We start from the raw sequence: 12,951 nt of genomic DNA on the forward strand, positions 1-12,951 counted from the left end.
ACTAGAGTGGGCTTCACTGCAAGCAAGCTATGCCTTTGTTTGGAATGCGTACATAACACTCTCGTCAAACGCGAACCATTGGTGTACTTTTCGTTGGCTCGAAATCACGTTTCTTACATGTTTGCAGTTCGAAATTTTGCATCGGTCCATCCCCTCTGCCCGCGCTTTCATAAGGAAGCGAGTCTGTCTGTGTGTTCTTCCTTTAATTCTTTCTTTCTTTCTTTCTTTTTTTCGCCTGAATGAGTGGCTCATACCCATAGTGGGGGATAGGCCAAGAATTGTGTCAGTCAAGAAAACGAAAGCGAGTCGCGTGCCTTACTTTTTCGTCGTCACATACGTTTCTGTCCTAGACAGACAAAATTAACGAAGCTTGCTGTCTCTCGTTTAGTGTTGGCTGAATACATTCAGCCAGAATATTCATCCTAAATATCGAAATTCACCAAGAACATTTTTTTTTCTGGTATGCTGCCTGCAGAAAATTTCGTTTTTCAGCATCACTAGCTTTTTATGATACTTATCAGTTTGTCTGCGGTGGTTATTATAAGTAATCTCTTATATTCTTGACCAATACCGCACGGTTGAATTAACCATACGTTTCTTGCCTCTGACGTCAACAAGAGCTCAGGACAGCCAGCAGATTACTTGGTCAAAAGTGGGAAGAAAACAATGAAGAAGAAGCTGAAGAGGGAAGTCAACCTTACTTAATGCCTTCAACAGAGTCGGGTAGCAGGTGAGTTATATCGTGGTGTTACGATCATTCGGCCGAATTGGCTGACCAGCCACGTCCTGAAGGCCTTATTAACGGTCTTTCATTTTTGTCGAACGTTGACACATTCGGTAGTATGCTTGTACAGTCGCTGCACTAGGCTACCACTTTATGTAGTGATCCTTGTTCAGTTGTTACACTCTCGGAATGCGGAGCTGCTAAATAGTCCCACAAAAATATATAAATAGTGGTTATTTTCATGTATTCATAACCAAAGCGCTAAAATAATATATATTACCTACAGCTTTGCGAATGTGCCTACTTCAGCTGTTCGTGTGCAGTTAAAAGCAAGAAGTCGCTTGTTTATCGATATAAGCATGATTAGTTTATAAGTGATTGATTTATACAATAGCATTCTGCATTTTCTTATCTCTTACAGCGCTGATGCACACTCATCCAGCGAGGTATTGAGGATTCAATCACACTTGCCGCCTGGCCCTTCTTCTGGCTCCCCCATCCAAGAAATTGTCGACAGGTACGCGAAGAATGTGCACCATTCCACTTGCTAATCTTTTAGGGCTGATGGTATATATAGAAATAAGAGCTTTCGAGCACCTGCTTCATAGTGTGTTCTTTTTTCTTTTAGAAAAGCTCCATTTCATCCGCATTTGTTTCACCTCGTATATTCATCAGATGTTGTGCTCAGCCAGTTTTCCCGCAATTTAACGTCTTTGGGTATTAAATTTCCACAACGACAGCGGAAAGAGTTGTGTACCCTTACAACAGCACCGAATGCTCTGGAGTGCTTGATTATGGAATGCTTAGCAGAGGCCGCAATCTTTCACTAAACAAGAACTTGATTAGCCCACACGTTACCTATATGTCATTCATTAATTTCACCTTATATAAACAAGGTAACTTCCATGGTTCAGCGAGGGCACCAGGTAAATTTACCATGAGTCCCACGTACTGCGATAAAAATAGAGAAACAGTGAGAGTTGAATAAATATTTGCAATGCTCCTTATTAGGCCAGAAACGGTAATGTTTAGCTGCGCATTACACTTAGGATGCTCGCAATTTACAGAAAATATCAACTCGGTGTTTGCGTTAAGTTCTCAAGGAACATAAGTAAGTACCAATGATAACCACTTAGAGCGCTTTAGAGGACTCATTTAAGAAGTTTTCGCGCAGACTCTATCTGAAACTCTTGAAATTGAATATAATGCATGGAAATAAAAAAATAAGCACAGTAGTCTTGAGCCACCTTGCAAAATCACAACCTGATTGCTAGCAAAGCTGCTTTCTTGTGAGCAGTTGCATTAGGAAATTCAGCTGCTTGTAATTAAACCACTTATTCTTTCAAACGACTCCCGCGTTTGATTATTCCATTTCAAACACCGCCCGGATTTAACGCTTCGAGCACATCCTTAAAGAATTTTTGCAAAGACTATTCTATCCATACGCATTTGATTTCGCCTGCACATTTGCCATAGCATACCCACAATTGCGCCAAATTTTCACTAAGTTTGATCTCCATGATCATATGAGTAGTTCTCACAGGGCAGCAGGCGAAACTTTTCGTCGAGCATTAAACACAGTTATAAGCATCCAAATTGCTTGCATATGTAATATACTGCTGAGGCCGTATTAGTCCAGGGATTTTGAACTTCATCTAGATATTAGCCATAACCTGACCATATTATTACCCACATGTAAGGAGCCTGTCTTGTCTTGTTCACCGTAGAATTATGGGACCACGTAGAGTACATCAATATGCAAAAGAAAATGAAAAATTGAGCATTCATGAGCAACGCTCCCAACTGAACTAGAAACGTTACAGTTTCCCAAGCGTTTCCCTTAAAATTCCGCCAGTGTAATGCTGCCGCGAATGTACAGCTGCTGCTCCTTTCTGCCAAATTTTTACCCGGTGTCATAAAGAGTACTTTAGGAGTGCGGGAAACGTTGCGGATAAAAGCAGTAGGACTGTACGTAACGCTTTAATAAATAATTTTCTACAAAGGTGATAATTACCCTCCACTGACTACATGTATCGTAGGCCACCTGCAGCATGTTTGTTATTTCAGCGAGGTGTGGTTCAGAGGAGGCCGAAAACTGAGCAACTGCATGCCTCTAATTATGTACTAAACTTCAGAAAATTGAGCATTCAGTAGGCGCCTTTAAAACGTACCAATAACCTACGCAGTTCAATCTTCCTACACACGTCCCCCTTAGTATAGCCTCTTTATTCCCTAAATATCAAAGTTCTGCAATTTTTCATCTTCCCAGCATGGGATTCCATATACGTACTCTAAACCGGCATGAAAACGAGTAGTTATAAGTGTTAAGCTAGCCCTAAATTAACCCACAACCTTGGACAATTGCCAGCGTATGACCCCTAATATCTCTCAGGTTTTGTCAAAATTTACGTGATTCATCTACATTTTTCGTAAAACCTAAACAGCAGGCATACAACCCTATTGAGAAACTTAAGTCACACCAGAGGTTTTGCTGTAAAATGTGTCCTGAGTAATTATTTTCTAATAACTTTATGAACATTCATATTTAAAACGTTTGTATGTTCCCTATTTTGCAAAATGTGAGATTACTACCATTTTTGTTTCCCTCAGGCCAGAGGGGAAACATTTTAAGCGCTCCTTATAACGCCTCTAATAAGACAAAGGGCGAGTTTTAGCAATTTTATTGCGTCCCCCAAAACCCACACACATCTTATTTTTTTCTGCAAATCACCCAAAATGACACCCACATAGCCTTCAACTGTAAAATTCGCGAATCCCCTAGGCTTTCCACCACAGCGCGAAAACATGTATACTGCGTTCTGCTGCTGGCACGAGCGCCATGTCCGCATACTTTAAACATTGTGCTGAGCAGGTGCGTGCATACCACGCCATGCGGCGCGCAGAAGTATGACCGGCACGGAAAGCATACTTTCGCCTATAAGCGCTAGCGGTTCTCTTTTATTGCGAAGGCAAAACTGCTCGCACTTCCGGCCCATCGGTGGTCGTGGTGCCTCCTTACACAGCTGTGCGTCACGTGACCGTGTGACGTCACGCCAGACCGAGAGACGGGGTCCCAGCTCGCGGCATCGATGGTGCAGGCGAAGCATTGCGCGCCGCTGCTGCGGCGCTACTGAGAGAGGGCGCTCGCTGGTGTGACGTCACGCTAGGAGGATAAATGGGGCTACAGCTCGGCTTCTCGCAGTGGTCTGCGTACTGCCTTGCGCTATGTCGGATGATGTATAGCCACAAGTTTAACAAAGGGCAACCAAGTCCACACAATCAGCCGAACCAAGGCGCAGCGAAGGGTATTGCTTTCGCAGTCTTACAGGCTTAACCAAGCTAAGCCTTCAGCAAATTTTTTTGTCCCATCTCGCTCACCGTTTAGGTGTGACACCTGCGACGCCTGTAGCGTCACCCGATTCTCGTCACGCCTGAGGCCACGTCAGCGTCGTGAGACGCCTAATGGCTGCCAGGGCAGTGTTTCGGCTGCACAACGAAATTACCTTCGCGTGCTGCGTCCTGGCGACAGGCAACCGTCGCGCATTCTGGGAACACCGTCTGAGATGCTCAGCGCGGCACTAAGCTTTGCTATCGCTTTCCTTGCTCCAGCTTTTGGACAAAAGTGCACGATCGATTTTTATTTCTTATTTTCTTGTGGCTGCACCACTGTTCATAAACGATTGCGCTTATTGACGTGCGCCCAATTGGAAGCGAAACATAGGATGTCTCTATTTAGCTCCGCTTTAGAAAGCTGAAAAACGAAAAACAATATTTCAAAAGTCACTTGTACAGTTGTCTCAAACTGCATATAATGTTACAGCTTAATTGCTACTAGCCAACATTCCTATGCCTTCGGTGATCGAAATATTTTTTCAACATGCGAAAGTAGCGGCTGCTTACTCCGTAATACCATCATGCCATGAACAATGTCATGACTATTCGGCTGAACAACAACAAAGACATCGAACTAAATCAATAAGCCAGACATTTGTTATGGAGCCTTTGCGCCCCGCATCTCATTCTGTGGCATTTCACAGAACCTTCTTATACTCAATGTCAGGTATTCAAGAGACATAGAAAAGCGTGGCGATTTGAATGTGGCACATACGCGCAGGGCGTACCGAGTACACGATGAATGGTCCCTGGCGTGTTTCATCGCCACTTCTGTGGCGCTCTTCCTTCTCCTGTGCTCAGTTGCTTACTTCTTCTTAGGTAACCGAGGTGAGTTGACCGACTTTACCATGATTACTGTTTCCTGAAGTCTTCGTTTAGAAACCACTGCTAACCTCAAGAGCGGCGTTGAGACGGGGAACTTCTGAAGCTTCAATGTGTCCCAATTTCACTCGAATCGCAGCTGCACCAAGTGCTATAAACTTGGTGCAGCTGTATATATATATATATATATATATATATATATATATATATATATAATTTTAAAATACCTTCATCGAAGCACGGTCCTCCGGCCTTACGCGGGCGATCATTAAAGCTGATCTCATAGCAAGGTCTGGCCGCACGTGCGTTAGCGCGCCATCTTTGTGCCTATCTCCACAGGAAGCCAGATTTCTTGATCAGTTTAACCTTGTATGAAAGAATTGCGCGTCCTTTGACTCATGATGGTGCTGCCTTCTATCGGTGTGACGGTTTGTGAAGTGTTGTGGCGACTTGTCCTGATGCTTTCTTGTACGTATACATTTCGTGCAACTTGCCAATAAACGAGTTGGAAATCAGTGCTCTGTTCCTTTATCTGGCCGGCTCGGCTTGTTTTTTCGTTTGTATGTTGCGCTGTACCAGTTCTAGAATTGCAATACTAACTCTCCCAATCCTCAACCCTAGTGACGTCTCTTCAGTTTTCTTTAATAGCTTATGATGCGTTCGGTGTGGAGTATTGAGCCAGAGCTACTCGGCACTGAAGTTTATGATCAAAGTGCTTCAGCAGTAGTTCTTGTTCCTTTTCTGCTTTTGTAATCCTTTGCGTTACTTTATCTGCTATTTGCGTCGTTGATCCAACCGTAGACTCAGTCTGTGGCTTCTAAAGTTTGTGATACGTCAGAATCAAGTCTCATGGTAGGACGCGCAAAATAATCTCGCGTAACATAGAAATAGATTAGTGCTAGGGGCTTTGCGACTTGTTAAATGCACTTGGACTTAGCCATATAGGCGTCGAAGTTTTGTGGTGCGAAGACGTCGAGACGGGCCTCAGATTGCGAATATTTCAGAGGTGCTCTTAAATGATGGTACTTTCAGCCCCAAACCCTTACTTTAGAATTTACATTGCATCCTTGCAACACTATCCAACAACTTGGAGTCCCGATGTGGCCCAAGTGGCTGCTGCAGTAACGAGAGTGTCCAGGTAGTTAAACTGCCAGTAGGGCTGAGCTCGTCCTTAGTCTACATGGCCGTACAAAACTTTGTTCAGAAACGCCATCTTTGTTTGCTTTTCATCCCACTTCATCAGTCGCAGTTATGGCAGCTTAAACATTACGCTGATTGCAATTTGCTTGTCGGGCGTGAAGCTTGAGACGATCAAAGTGCTGTTTCAGTGCTCGAACGGCAGTTTTTAAAGCATCGTTACAAGCTTGCTTCCATATTTGCATGCCTGTAAGGTCTCATTCTCGATCAGCTCTCAGTTGTCTTGTCTAAAGTGCTCGGATTTATGGTCTTGATCTGCAGCTAGAGTGCATCGATCCTGTCACGCGAGATGCTCAGCAGAGATGCTAGAGCTCTTGCTGTCCTAGTAATGCAGCTTCAGCTTCATTTAAGGCGCCACCCAATTGCGAGCGCAGCTGGATGGCAACTAAGCGCAGTAATTTCATGACTCGGCTGGGTGCAGGGAATTCTTCATCAATGCGAAGTGTTCGCAGCACGATACCGTGCGTCGATGGATTGGCGTCGTCTTGGAGGTTCAGGGTCTCGGGACTGTGTAGTGGACCTCAGGGTCCACCAGCTACCACGCAGTCTTGATCAAGAAAAAGGCGGCAAGTTCGAACAGCATACTGGCTATAAGACAAGATAAAATGGCCGCACGCGCTAGGGCATGCGGCAGCGGGTGAGGAGGAGATGAGTCGATGACGAATTGTCGTCTTCTCGGCGGCTGAAAGAAGAATTTCCAACAGCCAGCATTGCGTCCTAGTGTGTATAGCAGTAATGCTCATACATAACCTTAATGTGTTCAGTGCTCTCAAGACAGGATTACCTACGACCCCATGAAGTGCATGGTTAGTGAAGCAGTGATTATTCAATAGCAAGACACGGAAACAAATATTTATGATTTGTAGCCTCAGAATATGTGCAAGAATGCGTTTATCTTTGTCACTTACTCAGAGAGGGCCGTAATTATAAGAACAAAACTTATAGAATAATAAAAAAATGAGTTGGAGCACGTACAGCAGACGTTACCTAATCATGACGGGTAGCTAATCGCTATCCACGAATAGAAAAGTGTACAATAATTCCCCTCTGCTGGTACCAGCATATTCTGATGAAACTGGGAGATTAACAAAGAAGCTTGAGAAGTCCACGGGCCTCTTATCAGGCTTGGCCATTTTTGACAAACAAGCATAGCGCATGCATGGCGCTCTGATTGTCTCGTCTTAAACGTATTACGGTGCTGCGTGCCACCAAGACAAAAGCTGAAATTATGAAAGAAATGCCGCCTCCTTTACTATCCAGACAGCGCGCTCCCAGTCAGAGATTCAGGGTTGTACGCGCACGTGCCTCTTGCCAGTGCGCGTTTCGTCACTCATCATGACTAACCACCCGATGCGGAAGGCGCAACACCGCAAGAAATGAGGCGGGGCTCGATGCCGTGGTACCTAACCGGGCCCTGGCATGAGAAAAGGCAGGGAAGGAACACCGCCTGGGAATGCTGCTAGAGGCTGAAAGGAAAATTGTCTGCGATGGAAGTGACGCTTGCCTCTTGAGACTATGGTATCAGCGCAGTTATTTTTGTTTGTCTCCTCAAATTATACAGCAATTTCAAAAATTATTCCGGTAAAACGCATTTAAGATGGCGCTTTATAGCTTCCACTGTATAACCGAAATTTTCAATGGAGCTTGGTGAGGAGCCCTTCGACGACCACGCAACAAGCCATGGAACGAAAATTGTTAGGCGTAACGTTAAGAGGTAAGAAGATAGCGGTGTGGATTAGAGAGCAAACTGGCGTAGCCGATATTCTTGTTCACATAAAAACGATATAATGAAGCTGAGCAGGTTGTGTAATGCGTACAGCATGTAACCGGTAGTCCATCAGAGTTACAGAATGCTTGCCAAGGGAAGGCAAGTGCTATAAGAGACAGCATCGAATTAGGTCGTGTGTCGAAATTAAGGAATTCCCAGACATAACTTGGAATGAGCAAGCGCAAGACGGGTCACTGGAAATCGCTGGGCGAGACCTTCTTCTTGCAGTGCGCATAAAAATCGGCTGATGCTATTATATAAGCTTTTATTAAACGATGAAGGGCTCATCAGCCCACTAAGCCTAAATGTAGGGTGGTCTAGCTGTAGCATTCTCATCCGTTAGTCCAAAATTGGCATTGTGCCTTGGTCTCGTTATCCTTGTGTTGCAGCGATTTCCGCTACATAGTTTGCCTGCGGGCAGATATTGTCTTCGTATACCTTTTGCTTTGGTAAATACTAAGAGAATTGTATACAGGGACATAGTCCCACCGCTGCTTAATGTTTCAGTCGGGCCTAAGAGTGCTAACAGATTACTTATCTTTCCATTTTTTTTCTTCAGGACTACTTCGCTCACGTAAGTGCAATGTAGACAACGGGACCAAACGTGTTCTCTTTGGCGTCACCTGCCCATATAGTGGTACTGTTTATGTTTTATTTAACCAGAAAATCACCCAAAAAGTTATAACAAGAATGATTAAATACTGGTCTCATGGGGCACGTTTGAATCGTGATTCCTTCTTCCCATGTTGACGCATAGCTTTCAATAGCAAGTTGGCTATCAGTACTTTTAGGTAATATTTTCGCATTTAAAGTTATTGCGGTGTACGTTGGTGTAACTCTTAATTGATACTAAAGAAAGCAGACGGCTGACGCTGGGAGCTAGACCACTGGCGACCTAACGTAAAGCTATTCCATTACGTTTTTGTTTCAATATCCTGGGGTCAAATTTACGTACCTCCAATGCAAGCATGTGTGGTGGTCCACAACATTATTCGAGTAGCCCAATCAAACGCTCTTGTCATTTATACTGTGAACTTGGTTTCTTTTCAAGCGAATAGCATTACCTACCGGTACAGCCTTTCCATTCCATACCCATTGGGCAGATAAAAGTTGAGGAGGGCGAAGAGTAGGAGCGGTGTTCACCTAGGCCGAGCGTGCTCCGTGAAAGTAGAGAACCGGTGGACAACAGTGATGCGCGTTTCCCCGATGGGTCCGTTTCCCATTGCTTACCCTTCGGTCGCTCGTGAGCGATCGCGGCGGCCTGCGAAGGCCAGTCACATATGCTGCCAAAACGGATATTTAGTGAAAAAAGGTGGGCAGGGGTGCTATAAGGTAATAAAACTATTCCAAACTTTTCTATTCAAATTCTGATATCGGCCCTCCGCGATTCGTCAAAAACATTTTTGGACCACCCCCGCTTCACCTGTCTGTTACGCGACGTCACGAAAACAGCGACACCTTCCCATCTGATATGATGCGTACACACTGATTATGCATGATTTGACCGAACAAAAGAAAAATTGTTATTTCTGATTCGACGCCTTTTTGCCATTAGCCCTCGACTATCGGTCAAAAGTTTTCGGGCTGCACCCACTTCACCTGCCTGTCACCCGACGTGAAAAAACCGCGAGAACTCACACGTCAAAGTGACCGTTTACGCATTAAAGATGCATTAATATGCCGAACAAAACTGAAATTTCTTCTGAATAGCCGCAGGCTGCCCCGTTACGAAAGGAATAAAAGATGGCTGTCGCCGGTCACTCAGGCGCTGGCTACTCGCACCTGCAGGAGAGCATGAGTTTATTTGCGTATAATAAATCTTCTTGCGTGGCCGTGTAACGTTTTCGAGCAATTTCGGCTCATTTACAACCTCATTCTGCCAACTCTTCTATGCTGAGGATCCATTATAGCGTCATTCTTAAGCTTCCGTTGCATGCCACCGCGATTTTTGACCAGCCACCGCAAGCTAAGTAAGGGAAAGCGGACCAATCGCAGACGCCGGCACCACCCTCTCATACGGTTATCGATTTTCAGTGCACTGGCTCTGCCCCATCGAATCCCTCTCCACTTCAGCGTTCTTTTCGCCTCTTGTCAGCCAATTATACACGACAAGCTGCTCAGTGCAGACAATGTTATTCGTTTTGCAAGCAAACAAAAGTGACCGCCTATGAACGAGGAGAGCGTTTGGTTGGTCACTTCGGACAACCCTCCGGGAGACCGCTCGGTGCTTGCGTCGGTGGTTACGTAAATTTGACGTCAGGAGATTGGAATAAAAACATATTGGAATAGGTTTACGTTATAGGGCCTCAGGGCGACATCCAACATCGCATACGTGCAAACAGGGCTCTAGAACCTCATAACACCTCGCAAAGCTTATGTCATACTCAAAGAAAGCAATTCTTGCTTGCAGCTTCGAGCAACCATCACCTTAGCGATTGGAAGGAAGCGATCTTCTATTCCTTTCTGAAAGAGGCGGTCTCCAGCTATTGAACAAAATTTGCTTCGTGCGATAAAATGCTGCATCTTTAGTGCATCCACATTACCTTGATGTGGTGGGTTTTCGCGATGCCACAAACAGGCGAAGTGGGCGCAGCCCGAAAATTTTTGCCCATGGCGCAGAGCTAATTACGACAAAGGCGTGTAATCGTAAATAAATTTTTCCCATTTTTGGTCGCCCTAATCACATAATCTGGAAATGGGGAGATTTTGCTGTTTTCCTCGCAACAGACAGGGGAAGTGGGCACGGTCAGAATATTTTTACCCAGTCATGGAGGGCTGATGCTGGAATGAAATAGAGGTAGATTGGAATATATAGCTTTACGTTATAGCGCCCCAGTGCTCGCTGTTTTAGAAGTGTAAGAAATAGAATGCTCGTAGCAGCGGCCAACAGTTCCACAGCCGTATTGCAACATTCATGTTATCTTCCAATAGGTGGTTTAGCAACCTTAACCACGTGTGCTAATGCACTAAGTTCACATATGTTCTTTTTCCTGCAGATTACTCGCCACGGCCCTCACTCAAAGGTAACGAATGCATTTCCGACTCGCTTGGAGAAACGGAAGTATTACCACTAATTACTGTTGCTTCGAGCCGCCTACTCACTCGCCGAGCAGAGATTTCGTGACAGTGTCACCGTCATTGGAAAGTTATAAAAAGCTAGCAATATAGAATCTTTCCAGCTTGCAGTATCACTACTCAGTACCTATAGCGCGAAACTTCCTGTATCACATATCCCGTCTAAACGGCCTATCTGGGGCGCCATCTTCGCCGCCCACTGCGCTTACACCATCTGCGGTGGTATTGTTTCACCTAACATTAGGAAAAGAATAATTTCTCTTTCCTTCGTGGAGCCAACACTTCATGGCTGGTAACTGCAAGCAGCCTCTACTCGTCACTTGTGCTTTTCTAACGGTGGCGACATTAAATGTGCGCATTGTTGCAACTCTTAAGTCAACGTTTCCGCTCTACGAAAGAAAATTGTTCAATGAGTAGAGGTTCTGAAATGTGCACGCGCCAACATCACCACGTTCCCTACCACCGGCTAATCCCAACCGCTGCGATACAACAGGCGCTTATGTGACATGCTGTTAAGGAAGACAAAGACGGCCATCTGGGCTTGGCACGAGCTGGTTACGTACCATCTTGATCTCTGGCTGCGCCGCTCTTGTGATTGCATCGTAGTTGGTTCCTTTGTTAGTGTCCCTCCGCACTTAATAATATCACTAATTGCAAGTGTAATTTAAACATTAGTCATTGGTTCCTTATTCCCCGTGCACCGTTATCGTTTTACCAGCGCGTTCTTGATGGAATACAACCTATTCTCAAAGGTTTTGTACCCGAGTGACCAGGTATAGTTCTCTCAAAGCGCTACTATACAGCCTCAATGTCCCCAACGTGCAAGTACAAACCTAGCATAGATAATACTCCACTGCAATTAACTCCAGTTCATTAGTGGCACTTTGCCCACTCATCGACCTTAAGACGCCCCGCGTTATCGCCAATTTTCTGCATGCTGCCAATTTTGGTCGTCAGCTTTAGGTGCGCGTTTACATTTTCAAGAGTCTCGATTACGTTCGTGTTCTATACTGCGCTATGTCGTAACAAGATATTCGCTAAAAACCCGAATGTCACGCATTTTGCAAGGTTCACTGCCTTCAGCATCGGTCATGCGCATCGGTCGCGGCGGTTAACTATGAAAGAATGCACGCTTAGTTGAAGTGCACATTCAATGGCACGGGGTATTAATAAACTTAAAATACTCCTCCAAGCATATGCTTCATTGAATGTTTCTACAGGGTACTGAATATCTGGCTGCCTGTGTTAAAAAAAAAGATTTTGCACTCACCGCTGCACTGTTCTTGTTCAAATAACACTTGGGACGATTAGTCACCCGTATTTTTAAGACAGAAATGAGCTACTGTTCTCGCGTATGGGAAAAGTGGCATCTGCAAATCCGGCCCTGGCACAGACTTGTCTCGCCGCCTCTCGGCAGCAGCAGGAAGGAGATGCTTCGCAGGCGAAACGGCATCTTCAAATCGGCCGTTTACGCAACAGCAGCTCCTTCCTGCTGCTGCCGGCAGGCGGCGACACAAATCTGTGCTGCGGCTGGCTTTTCAGGCGCCATTTTTCCCATAGCCGAAAAGAGTTTCTCATTTTTGTCTTAAATATAGGCGACTAATCGTGCCAAGTGTTATACTAAACGAAGCAGACAACAAAATGTGATCGTTCTGCAATATTTGCGCGAGAACAATGCAGCGCTAAGTGGGAAATTTTTTTTTTGAACACATGCAGCCCAATATTTGGGACCTTGTATGTGAACGCGCAAGGACTGTTTTGTACTTAAATGCCATACGTTAAATAATTGTAGCGCGCGCAGCAACAAGGCGATCCCACCAACAGTGTAACTCACGGTGATGTAGCTTGTTAGAAGGCAGACTAAAAGCCGAAAACGCAGAAACAAAATCACTGTGGAAACGCCGAAATTCAGACTACCTGGCTGAGATGCCAGTGTCCCGTTGAACGACAGTTAGCGCTGCTTTCACAGAAC

General features: G+C 45.0%; 1 protein-coding gene across 4 annotated transcripts in view; it reads left to right on the forward strand.

The window, feature by feature from the left end:
- Positions 1 to 591: 591 nt before the first annotated feature.
- LOC135896623 (oviduct-specific glycoprotein-like) overlaps positions 592 to 12,951 on the forward strand; it is a 36,355-nt gene continuing 23,995 nt past the window's right edge. For all 4 annotated transcript variants that reach the window (XM_065425101.1, XM_065425108.1, XM_070532272.1 and 1 more), the window contains exons 1-5: positions 592 to 730; positions 1,146 to 1,241; positions 4,839 to 4,945; positions 8,464 to 8,478; positions 10,901 to 10,927. In XM_065425101.1, the coding sequence (XP_065281173.1) occupies positions 705 to 730; positions 1,146 to 1,241; positions 4,839 to 4,945; positions 8,464 to 8,478; positions 10,901 to 10,927 (271 nt within the window). In that variant the 5' untranslated portion in view covers positions 592 to 704. The remainder of the gene's footprint in view (positions 731 to 1,145; positions 1,242 to 4,838; positions 4,946 to 8,463; positions 8,479 to 10,900; positions 10,928 to 12,951) is intronic.

The sequence above is a fragment of the Dermacentor albipictus genome, chromosome 1, assembly GCF_038994185.2.
Source record: "Dermacentor albipictus isolate Rhodes 1998 colony chromosome 1, USDA_Dalb.pri_finalv2, whole genome shotgun sequence".
Classification (NCBI taxonomy): Eukaryota; Metazoa; Arthropoda; class Arachnida; order Ixodida; family Ixodidae; genus Dermacentor; species Dermacentor albipictus.